We start from the raw sequence: 18,871 nt of genomic DNA on the forward strand, positions 1-18,871 counted from the left end.
GGTAAGAGATCTAAAAAAAAAAGTTTTTAGATGTTATTTTTCTATATGCAAAGGTGTGACTTCATATTTATCCTTACATTTTGCATCTTAAAATCTGAATTAAATTTCTGCTCTGCATTTTTACTTAAAACACACTTTTAAAATGAAGCTTTTGTGTCATACCAACAAACAGATTGATGACTCTCTATCCGTTAACCTATCTGTGCGATAAATTGTAGTTTTCAAAATTGAGATTGCATTTGAGATTATGTCCTCCATAATCCATAATCTCTTAGAACTCTTAATTTCTCCTTTAAATAATTTAAGTGAAATGTCTACTATCCTAACTCTAACTATCCCAGAACAGCATACAGCAAATGTCACACACAGATAACATCTTTAACATCTTTTTAAAACATGGGAAGCAGATTTTATCCATTGACACTCTGAGGTCACATGTTTCCAGGGGGACCTCATTGTGAATATGCAGAGGACATTATTATTGGAGTGATCAGAAGTTGCCAACAGTACTGAAGTCTGAATACAAAACTGACCTTAGGGAAACAGGACAGTGGTTACATGAGAACCCTTTAGAGTCTTGTGAGAAACTTATTATTGTGTGGGACATATAAAGTTGCAACGAAAAGGAACCTGTGCCCCACTTTTAAAACAGCAACAGAAAGGTACAGGTTCTCTCAGGGTTAATGTGATGCACAAAAAAGCCCTTCTGCCACATCTTGACAATGCAATAACTGTTTAATTATGTAATGAAATAGCTATAAATGCTGCTTAAAAGATATAATTTAGATGAAGAAGTAACTGAAAAAGTCTTGACTCTGGTAATTTGAGGCAAATGTTTGCTCAATAGAGATGCACATTAGATATGCTGGCATAACCAGTTGATTAACATCCAATACAGGGTATTTGTTATTGGAGTGATCAGAGGCTGCCAACAGTCTGAATACAAAGCTGACCATAGGGAAACAGGACAGTGGTTACATGAGAACACTTTAGAGTCTTGTGAGAAACTTATTATTGTGTGGGACAGATAAAGTTGCAACGAAAGGGAACCTGTGTCCCACTTTTAAAACAGCAACAGAAAGGTACAAGTTCTATCAGGGTGCACAAAAAGCCCCTCTGCCACATCTTGGCAATGCAATAACTGTTTAATTATGTCATGAAATAGCTATGAATGCTACTTAAAAGATATAATTTAGATGAAGAAGTAACTGAAACAGCTCTGCTCCACGTCACAGGACTCCAGGATGAAGCTCCTCACCCAAACTCTGCTTCTGTGCTTGGCACTTGCTCTTGCTCATAGGTGAGTATCAATGAACTCTTCTACCGTATTCAGTTAACACTAAAAATAGGTCACTCTGGCCAGGAGTTTCTAATCATGCAAAACTTAATAATAAAAAAAGAAATAACTTACTTCACTTTTATAAAGTTGTAAAGTTAAAATTACAAAATATAATTCACTTTTATAAAGTTGTAAAGTTAAAATTACAAAATATAAGCGATTCAGTTTCTTTTTCACAGCAAGTTTCCTACAAATCTTGACTGTTCTGTTATATTTCAATATATGAGCATATATATCCAGAATAGAAAACTAAATATCTTAAAATATAATGCAAACCAATGCAATAACCCTTCAAACTGTGCCGTTTCTGTTTCAGAGAGGTGTTGACACAACTTTTGAGCGATTTGTTGAGGCTGAATTTTGTTAAAATTACATGACACTCTAAGGTTATCCCGTTAGTTTGCCTACCCCCAGTATTTGTTTTGGATCATTCCTACTTCCCTTGCTTCTTTCTTGCTTCTCTCATCAGTTCAAACATTGCAGTGGACACTGTGGACACTATTTCATTTCATAACTGTTTGTAGTTCAAAGTTTACCAGTTGGATCAATTGAATAAAGAGTTAGTTTAATAGTGCAAACTCATCAGATGCTGTGTCATCTTAAAAACCCCTGAACCTCATGACACTGCAATTTTTGGAAATGAAATCTTATATAATGCTATATACTGAACTGCAGAAAAATAAGGATCTTTTTGTTTTGTCATCCACAGTCACCATGACGACGCAGGAAATTGTGAGTTTTTAATAAACTTTAAAATCATGACCCTGCTTTCTCAAACAACTAAGCATCAGTCACATAACCAAACCAATAAACCAATCTTATATTTCTAACTCTGAAATACAGATGATGATGATGACCATGCTCTGCCAAACCGCTGCGATGGTATTGAGTTTGATGCCATCAGTCCTGATGAGAAAGGAGTCACTTACTTCTTCAAGGGTATGAAACATTCTTTATATAGAGTCTTTTTTACATGAGGTTTGGCAATATCCTATACATTTTCTTTACTTTGAAGCCAAGCCTCTATATAACATTATGATTATCATTGAATTATAATTATTTTTTATGAATATTATCTAAACTGAATGTATATTTATTGCAGTGTAATAAAACTTATAGGGTGTTTTCTCTTTAGGTCCTTACTTGTGGAAGGGTTACCATGGTCCAGCTCATCTCTCCAATGAATCCTTCCAGGAGCTTGATGACCTCCATAACATCGGCCATGTTGACGCTGCCTTCCGCATGCACGACGCAGAAAACCTAGACGACCACGATCACATCTATTTCTTCCTGGTAGGATGTTCAGACACTTTCGTGATCTGTTAAAAATTCAAATTGAGAGGCAGAGCAATATCTGATCTCTAGCACCGATCTCTACTTTTTCTGATGTGTGCAGGATGACAAGGTGTTCAGCTACTATAACCACTCTCTGGAAGAGGGGTATCCAAAACAGTTGAACGAGGACTTCCCAGGAATCCCTGATCATCTGGATTCTGCTGTTGAGTGTCCCAAAGGAGAATGTGGGGCCAACTCAGTTCTGTTCTTCAAGGGTATGTTGACATTCAATACAAAAATATTCAACTCACTAAATCAATACTACAATTAGGCTGTAGATGAATTTTCCCTTGACAAATGCAACAGTGGATTTTCTTAGTATTATAAAAGATAGTGCTGCCTCCTAGTGAAAGAAATTAGCAGCAGCAGGTGGAAATCTTTAAGCCAATTAGTCAAATGTATCTTCTCTGTAGCATGCAGTACATTCAATAGGTCTACCAATTATTGGCAGAATCATCTATCTTTTTAGACTTTTAAGGATTTTCTCCCCACAGGACATGATGTGCATGTTTATGACATTAGCACAAAGACAGTAAAGACAAAGACATGGGACCACCTGCCTGTCTGTACCTCTGCTTTCCGCTGGCTGGAGTACTACTACTGTTTCCATGGAAACAACTTCACCAGGTTCAACCCGGTCACCGGAGAGGTGAGCGGTAACTACCCGAAGGATGCCCGTGCTTACTTCATGAGATGCCCCAGTATTGGTGAGTTCACCAAAAGTTGCCCCGAATTTGGTTCAAATCTTACAATTGCATCATATTGTACAAGAAATCTATTTTGACAAATCTTCTGTATTTGATTGCAGGTCATGTAAGTGAAAAAGGTGGTCGTAAAGTCCCTAAATGCAGCGAGATTAAAATAGATGCCATGACCACTGATGACGCTGGCAAAAGTTATTCCTTTGCAGGTAAAGTAAAAAAAAAAAAAAGTAAAAATAGCAGTCCTTAAAATTATTCAACATTATGGGAACATATTCATTTTCTTGCTGAGTTATAGATGAAGTAGATCCAGGAGACAATTAGCTTAGCAGGTAGAAACAGCTAGAATGGTTTTGCCAGAGTTATAAAATTTAAACAAAAACTAGTTGCAGCATGTAACTCTCTATAAAACTACAATGTGAAATTTTAATTTCTACTTCAGTTTATGACCAACTCTCATGGTCAACATGTTGATAGTATGCTGCTTACATGGTAAACAGCATACTATCAACATGTTTGCATTGTAAATGTGAGCATGTTGACTTTGTCTTGCGATTATGTAATTAATATCAATCAATCAATCAATCAAGCTTATTTATATAGCCCTTTACAATAGCCAGACGGTAATAGTAAGCCTTCGAGGTACAGTCAGTATTTTTGGACTTTGGCATGGGTCAGGGTAGCAATTTCCCCTTGCAGCCAGTCTTAATGATAAGTTAAGATAATTGCCTGCTGGCTCTAGCTTCATCTCTGTGGTGAGTGGTAACATTTTTATCATTGAACCCTGGGAAAAAAATCATAATTATTTTTCGAGCCTACTATAAAGCTTTCACTAAGACTAAAGTTCAATCCACTCAGGGCCCTTATACATGCGTCTGGACCTGCATCGTGACGGCCGTCACGCCTTCAGAATCACCGGGTTGTGGAAGGAACTGACCAATGGAGTGGATGCTGTCTTTTCCTATGCTGACAAAATGTATATGATTAAGGTAGATCTTTAAGTGACTAATCAGAATTGTTCCTGCTTTCATTAGAAACCTTAAGATGTGTTGAAGTTAAGACTAATATCACTCCTGTTCTGCCAAACATCTGCAGGATGATCAAGTTTACATCTACAAATCTGGTCCTTACTACACCCTGATCGAAGGTTATCCTAAAACTCTGAAGGAAGAGCTCGGTGTTGAAGGACATGTGGATGCTGCTTTTGTCTGTAATGATGAACACACAGTTCATATAGTCCAAGGTACAGTTATTGGGATGCTCAATTCTTATTTTTTGGGTTGAACTTTTTTTTGGGAATATTATAAATATAATAGTAAAACTTTTGAAATATGGGTAAACAGAAAAAGATTGCTCAAATTAAAAAAACAAACAAACAAACAAACAATATTTATGTTTGCTCACAAGTAATTAACAAACATCCTTTTATATATATTTCTTTCCAATAGGAAAAAAGCTCCTTGATGTCGACCTAACTGCCACACCCAGGGTCGTGACCCAAGAACAGCATCTACCTTTGTCTGACATTGATGCTGGTCTGTGCGATGCAAAGGGAATTCAATTGTTCAAGGGCTCGCACTTTTACCACTATGATGGCGTCGCAGTCCTAACTATGAGCAGAATGGCCCCTCTGGCTGAGGATATTACATCAGAAATGTTGTCATGTCAGGATTAGGAATAAGGAATAAGAAGATATTTCACACTGCTTATCAGTGTCTCCAAACAAAACAGAGTCAAACATGACTTATTCAGACTGGATGAAAGATCCATAGTACAGAGTACCACAGTAAAAAAAAAACTACCAAAAGATCTGGATTTGTGGACCAATGAAAAGCAAGAAAGTTGCATCATGAAAGAAAGTAACATCTCTGATATCATAGTCAAGTTGACTTTTGTTGTTTGGTGAATAAAAAGTGGAAAACTGCACAACTGGAGTCGAAGTTATTTTGTTCATTTCAGTGATTATGATGAAAACAGTTGTGGGATATAATAAAAAACTTTTATTGGTTCACTGTATGTACTCTGTACATATGAAACTGATCATGAAGAATGAATTTGTTAATAGCCATGTCAGAGTTTGCCCACTAGAGGACCTACTGTACAAATGAATGTGTTAGACCAGAAATAATGAGAGAATCAGATGGACAAGAACATGAAACAACCACATTAACAGAGTCCTAATACAGAGTGAATGTATCAACATTTTAATTCAAGCAACCGTTTTTCGTGAACCACTTTCCAATCACGTCTGAAGACCAGACCAGTCAAAGTTACCATTTTAACCAGGATGTGGAATTAAAAAGACCCCTTAACTCAACCTGGTGCAGAGAAGACGCCCATCATAAAAGAAATATTCACCCCTGCTTCACAGCCTTGTTCTGACTGCCAGCCCAAATCTGTTTTGTTTTGGTATACCCAGGTTGATGTAAAAAAGTTCAGACCAGATCTGAGCCATTTCTAGAGATACGTCTCAGTCTGGACACTCATAGTGAGCAATGGAAGTTCAGAAGGGCTGAGCAGACTCCATACTGCTTAATTTGAAGGGCGAAAGATGGGTCCACACTGGGAAGCTGAGTCACCAGCGTACGTAAGAGTTTGTGGAGAGCACAAATTTATACAGAGAAAGAAATTCAAGACTATTCAAGATAGTCAAGAAAATAATGCTCCTAACATCATTTGCACATGCAAACAATTAGCTTTCTTGTAGCTCAGTCCAGTTGTGTGCATATTATAACATTTCTGCATGTATTATTTGTAGTGTTTCCTAATCTGGTGACTATGTTCTCACTATTAACTCACAAGCATAATTAATTCCAGAAGAAATACAGAAAATACAGAGGAGACTGTTGGAGACAACTCTACTTTCAGCCACAAAGTCTGACAGCTGCTCCACCTTTCAATGATTTCTTGCAACGAGTTGCAGGTGTGGCACGCTCAGTAGCCGATCTCCAAGCAGGTGTGAAGCTCTACATCGTTTGCCTCAATCTAGAGAAGGAGCCGGTGGCCAAAACTTTTAGGTTTTTTTGCAAGAAAATGAACAAGCAACTTGACACAGACAAACAGATGTTTCCTTCAAATATCACAAGCGACCTTGTGATCAGCAGTGCTTCTTAAAACATAGTTGGCAGACGTGACAACTGAGCTGAGCCACAAAAGAATTGATGCTCTCCTCAAGAAAATAAAGTAAAAAATTTGTAATTTGATGATGGGACTGTTATTGGTAGCTTCTCATTTAAGCTTCTTTTGATTTCATGTTTTCTGTTTTAAACCAACCAAGAATTCAGGAATGGTTGTGTGCTACAGTGCTACTGTAGCTTTTAATGGCTATCATCTGCATATCTCTCAGTGTACTGGGTCTTTATATTCTATATGAAATAAAGTTCATTGTAAGTTGAACATAAGTAATGTGCATTTTTGGATTATTCTCAGCAACAAACATTTCAGTTCCACCCTCCAAAAGTACAAACTAGTACAGTCAAGATGTCATAAATTGGAGGTTATTTTATTTAAGGGTCCTGATCGCTGTCATTATTACAATATACAGTATTTGTATAGTATATATACAGTATAAATATACAGTACAAACACGTCCATACTGGACCATATGGACACGTAAGCAGTAGCCTGCAAGAGTCCAGAGGTCGGGATGGCATTAGCAGGCATTCAAGGCCTTTTCACTCCCTGGAGAGGTTTTTGTTCGGCCAAAATCCCCGGGACTTTCAATAAATATAAAGGAAGTGCTGGCCTCAGCACAGCTTAATGGGCGAGGCCATGAGAACACACACACACACACACACACACACACACACCGGAACACACACGCATGTACACACAGACATACCAACGCATAAACACACATACATAGCAGACAGTAGGGACTGTTTTTATTGCGCATCACACACAGACAAGGCTAGCTATCAAGTAATATGAAGTGGACCTGTGATAATGCTGAAATAAATAATATGCTCTCTTTAATTTCTTTCATGATATTTTGTTCTCATAAAAACTTGTTTAAGATGTTATCTCCAGTTAATATATCTTAAATAATAATAATCGTATGACTTAAAGTAGGAGAGTGTGTCAAAAATGAAAGCGATTAAAAGAGACTACATGCTGAGATGTTGAACTGGTCGTTCCCAGGAGATACTAGCTGTCACTGTCCACCACTGGTTAGCGAGTTCAGATTTTAAAGTGCCAAGTTTTGTATACAACCCACTCCACCATGATTTAAAAATAAAACACTGTAAACGATTCATCCTCTGGAGAGCATGAATCTGATCCATGAATTTAATTCCAATTTGTGTGTGATCTTGATTTGATTTCTTGTGGACAAATTTTGTGGTTTGAAAGGGTTGAGCTAGATCTTTTGTTCATATTTTAGTTTGCCCAAACATTATAGTATCTCATACTTTTAATTGTAACATCATGTGATGTTTCTTGACAAACTTTCAGCTTTACTGTACTATTTTTCAAATAATATATTTGATTTTTACATAAGAAAAGGCTAACAGGCTAGTTTGGCCACTCGTATTACCGCATCTACTTCCAGTCCTGAATGGAGCTTTTAGTTGGTAGCTAATGAATAAACTCTTGGAAGTAACTGTCAATTTTTGGGAAATACATCTTGGACATGTTTAGTTAAAACTAGTTTTTGGTTGTATTTAGTTAGTTAGTTAGTCTTACTGTTCTGATAACAGCATTAGCCTCCCACACATACATCCATGTACCCACAGCGGACAATGTCCGTTGTGTGAACATGATGAATTGGTCAATTGGTTTCAGTTTCTGGACTGCGGATGGAAAAGAAAACACTAACCATGACAACAAACAAGTATGGTACAAAAAGTTTATTCAGTAACAGATCTGTAAACATCTGAGGTAAATGAACATTTACATCAACATGTTCTTTAACAAAAGGTTCAGACGCAAGGCACTTCTCTTCAAAGACATTTTACAACGGGAGTGATAGCAGGGGTTGTTCTTCATTTTTTAACACGTGGGAGTCTCCGTCCCTGCTGGTAGGGGCGCCATGAAAATCCCATCACACAACCTCTGATTTCCATTGCAGGATTATTGTTTCAAGGCACATCCATGGCATAAACGTCGGAGTAGCCAAAAGTCTCTCAATCCATATTTAGGACAGAAAAAAACAATCACTTTAGATTAATTTCTTGTCCATTCCAAGTCTAATTTGAAAGTGTTATTTCCATAAATAAACAAAAATATGTTAATACTTCAAGGACACCCTTTTTCTTTTCTATTTATAATATCTTCATATCCTCATAACAGTGGTCTATAACTATCTAACTGTGCAAATCTTTATCTACATATCAAAGATATTAAGAACAGCTTGGAACAACAAGGTTATGAAAAACAGTTCAGCAATAGAAATAAATAAAATGAACCTTGTTTAAACAATCTTTTAGAGACAAGCTCAACATTATGTCTTTTTTTTTAGTTCCCAGATTCATGAAAGGGTTGTAAAACTGATCTTGTGGTTGGAGTCATGACTGTACGGGTGGTGTTCCCATGAAAAGCTCTTTGTCTTTGGCACAAGTATCTTTGGTTTGTTGCATATCCTTGTTTAAATCTTACACATCGCAACTAATAACTTCTTCTCCAAAAAAAAATATTCAGCGCTTCAGCTTCCATGGTGTGCTGAAATTGTTTGGTTTGATCTGAGACATGTAAACATTCGACAGTCAGCAAACAGCATAGATTCAGTCTATGGATCATCCTATCTTAAGAAAAAAAGTCATACTAAATTAAAAAGTAGCTAATGTGCCAAATTTAAGTGCCTTTCACTGCATCTTACCTCTCATTCGTTACCTCATGTTTCATTTCGTTTATAGAAGTTAGGTTGTTGCATTCATGACAATTTGGAGATCAGACATTTTCAAACTTTCTACCTTGCGCCAAAAGCCCTGCACAACCCAAGCTCAGTTCCCAAGTCACTAAGCTACAGCTACTATACTATAAATGAAGCCTTCATCACAAACTTTATGCTCATACTCAAATCATAGCGTAGAGTCACAGCACAAGGGAAGACCACACAGTGAACAGACCTTTTTCACGGGTGGAACAAAGTTTGCTGGACCTCATTGACAAACCATGACCAGAATACTTTTGACACTTTGGGAAATAAGCTTACTTGTTTTCACACTTAAAGTTCTGTGAGAAGATTGATTCCACTATAATGTCTGTCTATTAAATATGAAGCAACAGCCAGGAGAACATAACAGCTAGCCTAGCTTTTTGGATCCCCCCCCCCAAAAAAAAAAATCAAGAAAGAGAATAAGTGTATTAGTCCTTTAAAGTTTTAATCATTTAAAACAGGATACCAGTATTAATATCCTGCGTTGATTAACAACGTTTGATAAACATGCAAGTCATATTAGCAATTTAAAAGTTAGTCTCAGTGCTAATTCTGAGCTACCTTTGGCCATAACAAGTTCCAAGTTGCCATGAATGCAGATGAGCAGCATTCTCAGTATACTCATTTATCTGCATGGTCTGTGACCATGATAGAGTCAAGTATGAATCGAGGCACTCTAAGATCTGACAGCAGGCTGCGATTAAAAATCTCATGCAGCGCAGGAGCCAGGACAACGTCTTGGGTTATTTACCTGATAGTGAAACATTTCACCAGACCTGGACAAAACTAAAAAAAACAAAACAGTGAAGACTGTGAGATGTGGTTGAAAGCTCTGAAAAAAGTGAGTGAGCTGACCTTTTATCAAACTGCAAAAAAAAACCCAACAAGATGTAAACGTACTGAATCTTTACTTTGGTTTGATTATTGTTGTCATGGTGTTCAAATGCTAATTCAAGCACCTTTTCAAGTATTTTTTAAAAGTATTTTAAGTATAATCTACTAATATTCTGCTCAGAGAGGAACATGAAGATGTACAAACATTGTTTGCTCCACACTCTTGCTACTAGGGTTTAATATTCCTGGATGTTGGATAAAACATGGTTTGATGAATTAAAGCTGTTGGGAAGTTGCTATAAGGCAACAAAACTGAGCTCATAGTGCTCATCTTCTTTTTCTCTTTTTTGGCACAGGAATGAGAAGAACAGGAAAAAAAAAAAGATGTCTGTTAAGAACCGACAGAAATAAAAGTTCTCATCATATTGCTTCTCAAAATAAAGTCTAAAATCTACTGTATGATCTACAGCTAATCTAAAAAGATAACCTGGAGTCCTCCTGTACGGAACAACTCGGGGGAACTCAACAGTTCTGTAACACACTGCAAACACAAGCGTCAGAAAGAAGGTGTACTGATTTTTATGCTCTGTTCAAGCTGCAAAGCTTAAAAATGCTCAGTAAAGAACTCGTAAAAATGTAATTTAAGCCCTTGATTATGTTTTCTTTGTTTTTTTTGCCCCAACTCTTATAACATTGGGTTTTTTTCATAAAGTGACGTGTGGGGCCAATGTCAGAAAAGCACTTTTTGATTTTCCAGTAAAAGTCACTATAAATTGCAGCTTGACCAGAAACCGCAGGTAGTTCTGTATAACACCCTGGAGTGCCTATCAACACTATTAGTTATTATATATTTACATATGTATATACTTTATATAGTTTACCCTGATGTAACTGCAGAGATGTCATCTTGTAAACACTGAAACAAGATTAAGGTACCCAAACACACACACATAGCCTGTGAAGCCTAAGGACCATGTCTCAGGGTGGGACTGCTTCATTGCCCTCCTCTAGTCTTCTTCTCTCTTGTCAGTGCATCCCTCTCTTCATTGAAACTACAGGCTGAGGTGAGAGCAGTGCACGCAGACGGACAGATTCGACACGACACGCGGACTGTTCAGCTCCATCATCACGTCACGAGAAAAATAAAAAGAAAGAAAGAAAAGTGCAAACCTCTCCTGATGTCTCCCAGCAAAGAAAGAGGAAAAAATAAAGTAGTATTGCTGCCTCTACGCTCCCAAACTTATTAGTTAGTCCAATCATCATTATCATTATCACTATAACCTTCTTATTTGTGTCTGTGTTGACAGTGTATATACATATACATATATATATACGCTGTATGTGTATGTAAGTGTGTTTATTTGTAATCCCTCCCTACTGTCTAACTTTTCCAAAGAAAAGTGAGAGTATGGCCAGAAATGTAAGTGGCTAATCACTGAAAAGAAGAATTTAAGTGCTGATCTGGAGAAAGTGCTGATTGTGTTACTTAAAGGTCCAGTGTGTCAGATTTAAGGGACTCTATTAGAATATGGCAGAAATTGAATATAAGTTGAATAACTATGTTTTCATTAGTGTTTAATCACCTGAAAATAAGAATCCTTAAGTTTTTTAAATTTTTTACATTTTTTATGAGGAGCATGAGGCGGAGTCTGCCATGTTAATCCAGCATCATCATGTTTCTACAGTAGCCCAGAATAGACAAACTAAACACTGGCTCTAGACTGAGACCTTTTGCATTTTCGGCGCATTTCGCACACACTGTAGTTTCTCCTTCACCCTAGGAAGGAGAGGGTGAGGTGAGGATGTTGCAATCAGCAACTACACTCCTAGATACCACTAAACCCTACACACTGGACCCTTCAAATAATGGTCTGAACTTTTCGGTAATTCACATTTTTGCCAGGATTTGGAAGATCTCCACGACTCTGGTGTAGCTCTATGTGATTAGATCCATTAACTTAGCTTATCATAAAGCAATAAAGCTCCCCTGCACATATCCACTGAGCTTTATGATCAGATGTCTTTTGCTTTAGTGCTTTTTTTTAGTGCAGCAGTGTTGCTCTATAATGATGTATGCACATCCATCTCTCCACTGTTTACTCCAGAGGTGCTGTTGGAGGTTTCTGTGCAAAGCCCCACGTCTTACAAGTTACTATATGTAGATAGGCCATCCGCTTGGTGCCATCAGTGTAATCTGGCCAAACTCTTTCTTTTCCTTTGTGTGGTTAAAAATGATCAGCTAACTCTGGCTGAATGTGTGTGCTAACATGTTTGCACGTCTTTCTAGCAGCCCTTTTTGCTGCGGGGAGTGCTTGTGTGTGGTTTTATGCTGTTGTGCATATGTGGAGAAAAAAAAAATGTGTAGGTTTCTATGTGTACACAGCATGTATGCATGGTTGTGTAAATGTGTGAGTGTGTGTGTGTGCTTTAGCTACACTTCCAGGTCATCAGGGCGAGCCCGGGCGCCGCTCTTGCAGGCCCGACTTGGCTTCCGGATGTCTGTCGCAGCAGCAGGAGGAGGCTGATGCATCTCTGCCTTGGTAACCACGATGAAGTCGTCATGAGGGACCATATAAGGCGCTGTGGCGACAGGGTTTTCCTCATCCTCTTCCGGTGCGAGGGGGGAAAGAGGGGTATGACGAGGAAGTGTAGGAAACGTGGAGTGTTCCTCCCCTTGAGGAAGCGGCGGGTTTGTCTCCTCCCAAGTAGCCGAGGAAGCGGAGGTGGGAGGTGAGTGACGAGGAGGATGGTAGGAGGAAGAGGAGGAGTTTTTTCCATCCAGATTGTGGTTGCTCCAATTCTGCTCCATCGCCGCCAGCTGCCCGTGGCTCCCAACACTCACCTTGTCACCGTTGCGATAAAAAGGGAAGTCATCCGCAGGCGAGGACATCACTGCAGGGGGTGCCTCAGCTGGAGCATAGGCTCCACCTCCCACCGCGTTCATGCTGGCATACGCTGGCAAATAGTGGAGCGCTGGTGGACAGGTCTGCTCAGGAAGCGTCTCTGCGTCGGCAGGCCCATCCAGCATCAGCGACTCGCTGTCGGGTGGAAACTCATTGGTGACCCCCTGCTTGACTTTCTTCCAGCCCAGGTGGTAGATCTCCAGCAGGTTGAGAAGCAGAGAGACACAGGCCACCACCAGCATGAAGATGATGAAGATTGTCTTTTCGGTGGGCCTGGAAACAGACAAACAAAAACGTTTAATTCTCATCTTTTCTCTTCTTTACTCTCATCCTCCCTCCCTTTATTTCCCCTGCTCATTCTTTATTTTTCTTAAGCTGGAAATCTGCCACCGTTATCACTGTAAACCGTGTCATGCAAGTGCAGGAAGCTCATTCGGCCAATTGAGTAGGGGGGGTGGGTATCAGTTCAAGCAAATGGATAGAATAATATGAAACAAACACAAATAAGAAAAAACATTAAAACACAAATAAGATCAGTCATTTCTCTGACTCTCTAACCTGGAGATGAAGCAGTCCACAACATTGGGGCAGGGCCAGCGGCCACATTTATAGAGCGGCCTCAGGCGGAAGCCATAGAGGAAGTACTGTCCCAGGATGAAGCCCACCTCAAACAGAGTCTTGAAGATGATGTTGAAGATGTAGGTCCTCAATAGCGCCCCGCGGATCCGGATCTTCCCATGCTCATCACGGATTGGTGGCTTTTCCTTCTTCCTACCTCCTCCTCCACCTCCGTCGCCGACACCGTTGTGATAGAGAGGATCGTGGTCCTCCTGGTGCCGTCCGGCCTTTCGGAGCTCCTCCTCCCTCTCCCTTCTCTTCTCCTCCATGCGGACAATGTGCAGCACATGGCCAAGGTAGATGAGGGTGGGCGTGGAGACAAAGATGATCTGCAGTACCCAGAAGCGGATGTGAGAGATGGGGAAGGCCTCATCGTAGCAGACGTTCTCGCAACCGGGCTGTTGCGTGTTACAAGTAAAGTCAGACTGCTCGTCACCCCAAACCTCTTCAGCTGCTGTGCCCAGCACCAAGATACGGAAGATGAAGAGGACGGTCAACCAAACCTGAGGAGGAAGGATTGGAAAATGGATGACGCTTAAATATCTCAAACACTTCAGCTGGACTCAATGTGTGCAGCTGCAGGAAGAAGCATCTCTTGCCCAGTTACGATCAAATCTTTGAAATAAACCAAAGTTAAGTTCATCGATATTCAATCACTCACCTTTCCAATCACAGTGGAGTGTTCTTGAGCATTCTCCAGCAGCCGCCCTAGAAAGCTCCAGTCACCCATGCTTCACTCGATTTTCTAGCCTGGAGAGAGAAACAAGAGTCTGTGGTGACCAACCCAGTGAGGAGCTGCACAGCGGGAGGAGAAGAAGTACTGTAGAAGGGAACATAGACTTACTTAAATATTGTTGTATTGTCAGTGATAAATCCATCGACCAGAGATCAGAAGAAAAACAATATCTGGAAAGAAGAGACAAAATACTGATGTCAACTTTCCAGGTCATTGTCAAGCTCACAGAATCCTCATTTACGGCCAAATTTCACATAAATGGACTCTATTTCACCACCTATGTTTCCTTAAATACTCATTCATCGAGGCAGTGTGCAGAGAGAAAGCACTGGCATTTAGCAAACAGTGGCCTATTTACACATTCAGCAGACGCAGAGAAACATTAATATTCGTTTGGAGTTTGTGGCCAACTGATGCATGGATGAGCCACAAGTCAAATATCTGCTCTCCTGTGAAAGATCTCTGGTCTTTAGCTGCGAATTCCTCTGCTGTGTTCACTAACGAGGCACTAACTTTGTCTCTTTACAGTCGGTTTTAGAACTTGAATAGCTGCCTATGGCATCTGTGTATGAACTAAAACAGCAACACAACTACAAAACTCTAAATTCACAAAACCTGTATGTCTCTGCAAAGTATGCATGTTAGGACAAATCGCCACGTGCATATGTCTGTTTCTTACTTCATGCACACGTACTTTTGCTTGCAGACGTGCACGTATTTGTGTGTACTTGTGTGTGTGCCGCCGAGCGGGGTGCCTAGTGGACAATGGCTGGCCATCTGTGGGAAGTGAATGAGTGGATAACAGGTTGTCTCAGTTGAATGCTGGACTCATCACATCCCAGGAATGCTGAGGAGGGCAAATGTTTGCCTGGGATCGACTGATATGTAGACACGCGCACGAGCACACATGCACACACAGCCAAAGTTACAGTAGCATATATCACTCCTGTATATCTGAGCCAGAAATGTGAAGTCAGCTGACAACTTTTAAAACCCAGACCTGTCTCTGATTTACTCTCACATGAAATAAAGCAGCAGCCTGAAACACACTGAAAGTCTGTAAAGAAAATATCATAGCTCTAATAAAGTTATGTTAGATTTCCCCTTTAATACCATAAACGTTTTTTAAACTCCACGTTCACAGATTATGTCACACATCTCTGCCAAATTAGAGTCCACACACACATTCAGAAACTTGTCTGAACGTGTACATGTACATGATGTGTTGACGTGATGAAATGCCGTCTGTCACGACAGACAATAGAGAAGCTGCCAGATGGACATTGTCCTGGCTGGCGTGTGCTTTTGGATGGATCAGAGGTCTTTGTGCTAAAACAGCCCAAACAGTTAACTCTTGGCCTGCCGTTTGCACCCTGAAAACCTTTTTAAGATACGCAGACAGCAGAAAATGTCCACATGAACGACGATTCTGAAGTAGCTTCATTAATATCTAAAAACATTTTAAATTAGTTAGATTAAACAATGGAAGCTTGAGGTTAATAGCTGGTTTACTCTATGCACGTAAACATGTTGGTTGCAACAGCTCAGGGTCACCAAGTGCATAAGGACACACAGTAAGTGCACAAAGTTTGTAAAAGTGGCACAAAAGTACAAAAAGGTCTGTAGTGGTGCAAAGGTTTTCAAAAATAATATATGTAAAAGTGAGTAAATTTGGTAGTATAGATGGATAAAGGCGTGCCGCATAACAAATGTAAATAATTGTGTCTATAAAGGTCTATAAATATGTAGATATGATATAAGAATGTAGATAAAGATGTACGAAGACAAACTGTGATGAAAGAGTTCACCGAGGTGTCCAAGCTTTGATGAAACGTGCCAGACTGAACAAAACGATCATTTTAAGAGCAGGATCAGCTCAGTAACACTAATAACTAACTTAAAAACCAAACACCGACCAACAGAAAACCCTGTAGGAAGCTGTGTCCTGCCAAGTTAGTACACGAGGTCAGACGCTGAATATTACATCTGACTGCCAGTACTTCAACAGGAATAAATCGATAGATTATGGCCTATTCTCCAGACGCATTTCAGATAATCTGGTCTCTTTACATAGAGGTAAAGGGAATCAACAAGCAACATAATAAAAGTAAAACTAAAAAATATAACCATGAAAAAAAAGAAACACTGTTTTTAAGTAGGGTGTGCATAATATAGCATTATATTAAAAAAAATACATATTTTGTACTATATTCTCACAGTGTGATACATGCAGGATTGTTTGTTTGTAAGGCCAGCAGCTCCAGGACTCGGCTGAACGTGTTTTAAGTGTTAATGGTCATTGTGGTGTTCAAGTCTAGACACTGCATCCCTGTCAAACCCTCTGTCCATCCTTTAAAGATCAGTGAAATATTATTGGCTTCCTGTCTTCCGTCTTTCCCACGGGGAAGTGAACGCAGCACGAGAGGTGCTGATAATCCAGCAGGTGGACGGATGATAATCCCTCCTCCTCCCTCCCACCGCAGCCAACTCCATCACTCCAGCATCCACCTGCTTACCGCTCTCCTCTGAAACGCGTCTCCTCCGGGCAGCCGCTACTTCTCCCACTTTCTTTCTTTCTTTCTTTCCTTTTCTTTCTTTTATTCCCACGGGTGGGCTCGAGGCGTCCAGGCGAGGAGTGGGTGAGATTAGTGGGAGAGGAGGGAGGGAGAGAGACACGGAGAGAGAGAGAGGGAGGGAGAGAGAGGGAAAGAGAGAGAGAGGGGGGAGAGTTAAAAAGACGCGAGGCTAGTCTCGTGTAAAAAGGGCGCGTGTGGAAACCTGTCCCGCGAAGGCGAAGCGCAGCGGCTGCGTCCCGCGTGGCCAAGGCCATCCGCCACTGTCACACGCTGGTGTCCCCCTCCCCCCCGTGCATGGGGCGCACGAGGGGGGTGGTGCGCGGGGGAAGGTGCGTGCTTGTAGGCGCGCACGCGCGCGTTAATGTGTAGGTAGGAGCAGGGGGCAAACATCACGAGCCATGTTTAAAACTCTTTAAAACTATTAAAACTCTTTAAAACTATTAAAACTCTTTAAAACTATTACAACTCTTTAAAACTATTAAAACTCTTTAAAACTCTTTAAAACTATTAAAACTCTTTAAAACTATTAAAACTCTTTAAAACTCTTTAAAACTATTACAACTCTTTAAAACTATTAAAACTCTTTAAAACTATTACAACTCTTTAAAACTCTTTAAAACTATTAAAACTCTTTAAAACTATTACAACTCTTTAAAACTATTAAAACTCTTTAAAACTATTAAAACTCTTTAAAACTCTTTAAAACTCTTTAAAACTGTTAAAACTCTTTAAAACTATTAAAACTGTTTAAAACTATTAAAACTCTTTAAAAATCTTTAAAACTATTACAACTCTTTAAAACTATTAAAACTCTTTAAAACTATTACACCTCTTTAAAACTATTAAAACTCTTTAAAACTATTAAAACTCTTTAAAACTGCTTCAAAGGAAACATTTTTGTTTTACTGACAGGCTTGTTTTTTTTTTATTGTAATGTCATTTTTACTGCTATAATTAAAGGTTTGTGGAATTAATATTAGTATTTGTTCTATTGTAGTCACAGAAGTAGTTGCAGGGGTATTACTGTTATAAATATATAACAGAATATAATATGATGTAAAGATTCTGGTCTGCTGTACATATGCAAGATAACAAAACAAAACAAAACAACAAAAAACAGCATCAAAGATGGAATTACATGAAATACAAATTATAAATCTAATAATAAAATAATAATTTTACTTCTTAATAAGTTAAGGCTGCCAGAGTTTATCTTAAAACAAAGTATTTTAAACTTAAAGTCGCTGTCTAGCTCCTTATAACTGATTCATAAATAAATTAAAAGATTTATACCAAGTTTTTGTACCTATACCAACCTTTTCAGCATGGTTGCTTGTCATAGAGTGACATCATCTCTCCAGCAGACATTTCTGTTACTCTGACTATGTTTTGTGTCTCTGTGGATGGAGGACAGAGCTGTCAGAGCTGTTGCAGTGGCTGCTGGACACCAGCAGAGGTCAACAGAGATTAATACAGTGGATCACATCTGCTGAAAATGAAAACACACTTCAGTTAAACAGCACAGAGCATCAGTACTGTAAAGATATTGCGAGAGAGAACAAAAGCATAACTACCACATGGAATCAGAGTTATTGATGCTTCAGCTTCAGCCTTTAAGATAAGATCAACTTTAATGATCTCACACTGAGGAGATTCACTTGTCACAGCAGCTTGTTTTCACAAGGTGTATAAGAAATCACTCATAAATAAGAAAGATATAGAACCCCCTCTCTCTTACTTCTTCTATGGAGTCTAGGAGGCAGTCCAATCGCTCTTGACCAGTTTGTTGACACATTTATAAAAGAAATGCACATTCCTCCAATGCTGTACTTGCAGACATGATCCAAAAATCATCTGTAGTGTGTGTGTGTGTGTGTGTAGGACCGAGGTGTAAATGAACCATAATGTTCACATAGTATAAATATTCTAATGTCATATCGTAATTATTGAAATT

At 39.2% G+C, this 18,871-nt stretch overlaps 2 protein-coding genes across 2 annotated transcripts; one reads left to right on the plus strand and one right to left on the minus strand.

Annotated features, from left to right (window-relative positions):
• The first annotated feature begins 1,235 nt into the window (after positions 1 to 1,235).
• LOC104936899 (hemopexin) lies at positions 1,236 to 5,301 on the plus strand. Its single transcript, XM_027291688.1, has 10 exons — positions 1,236 to 1,300; positions 2,049 to 2,071; positions 2,183 to 2,278; positions 2,475 to 2,632; positions 2,736 to 2,889; positions 3,169 to 3,381; positions 3,483 to 3,584; positions 4,234 to 4,364; positions 4,471 to 4,618; positions 4,824 to 5,301. Exons 1-10 carry the CDS (start codon positions 1,245 to 1,247, stop codon positions 5,048 to 5,050), a joined length of 1,308 nt encoding a protein of 435 aa, XP_027147489.1. The 5' UTR covers positions 1,236 to 1,244; the 3' UTR covers positions 5,051 to 5,301.
• Positions 5,302 to 12,224: 6,923 nt separating this feature from the next.
• On the minus strand, positions 12,225 to 16,938 carry LOC104936903 (gap junction alpha-3 protein). Its single transcript, XM_010752999.3, has 5 exons — positions 16,858 to 16,938; positions 14,450 to 14,511; positions 14,267 to 14,355; positions 13,546 to 14,108; positions 12,225 to 13,260 (listed from the first exon to the last, which is right to left on the minus strand). Exons 3-5 carry the CDS (start codon positions 14,333 to 14,335, stop codon positions 12,516 to 12,518), a joined length of 1,377 nt encoding a protein of 458 aa, XP_010751301.3. The 5' UTR covers positions 14,336 to 14,355; positions 14,450 to 14,511; positions 16,858 to 16,938; the 3' UTR covers positions 12,225 to 12,515.
• Positions 16,939 to 18,871: the final 1,933 nt, after the last annotated feature.

Source organism: Larimichthys crocea, chromosome XIX (genome assembly GCF_000972845.2).
Source record: "Larimichthys crocea isolate SSNF chromosome XIX, L_crocea_2.0, whole genome shotgun sequence".
NCBI classification, from domain to species: domain Eukaryota; kingdom Metazoa; phylum Chordata; class Actinopteri; family Sciaenidae; genus Larimichthys; species Larimichthys crocea.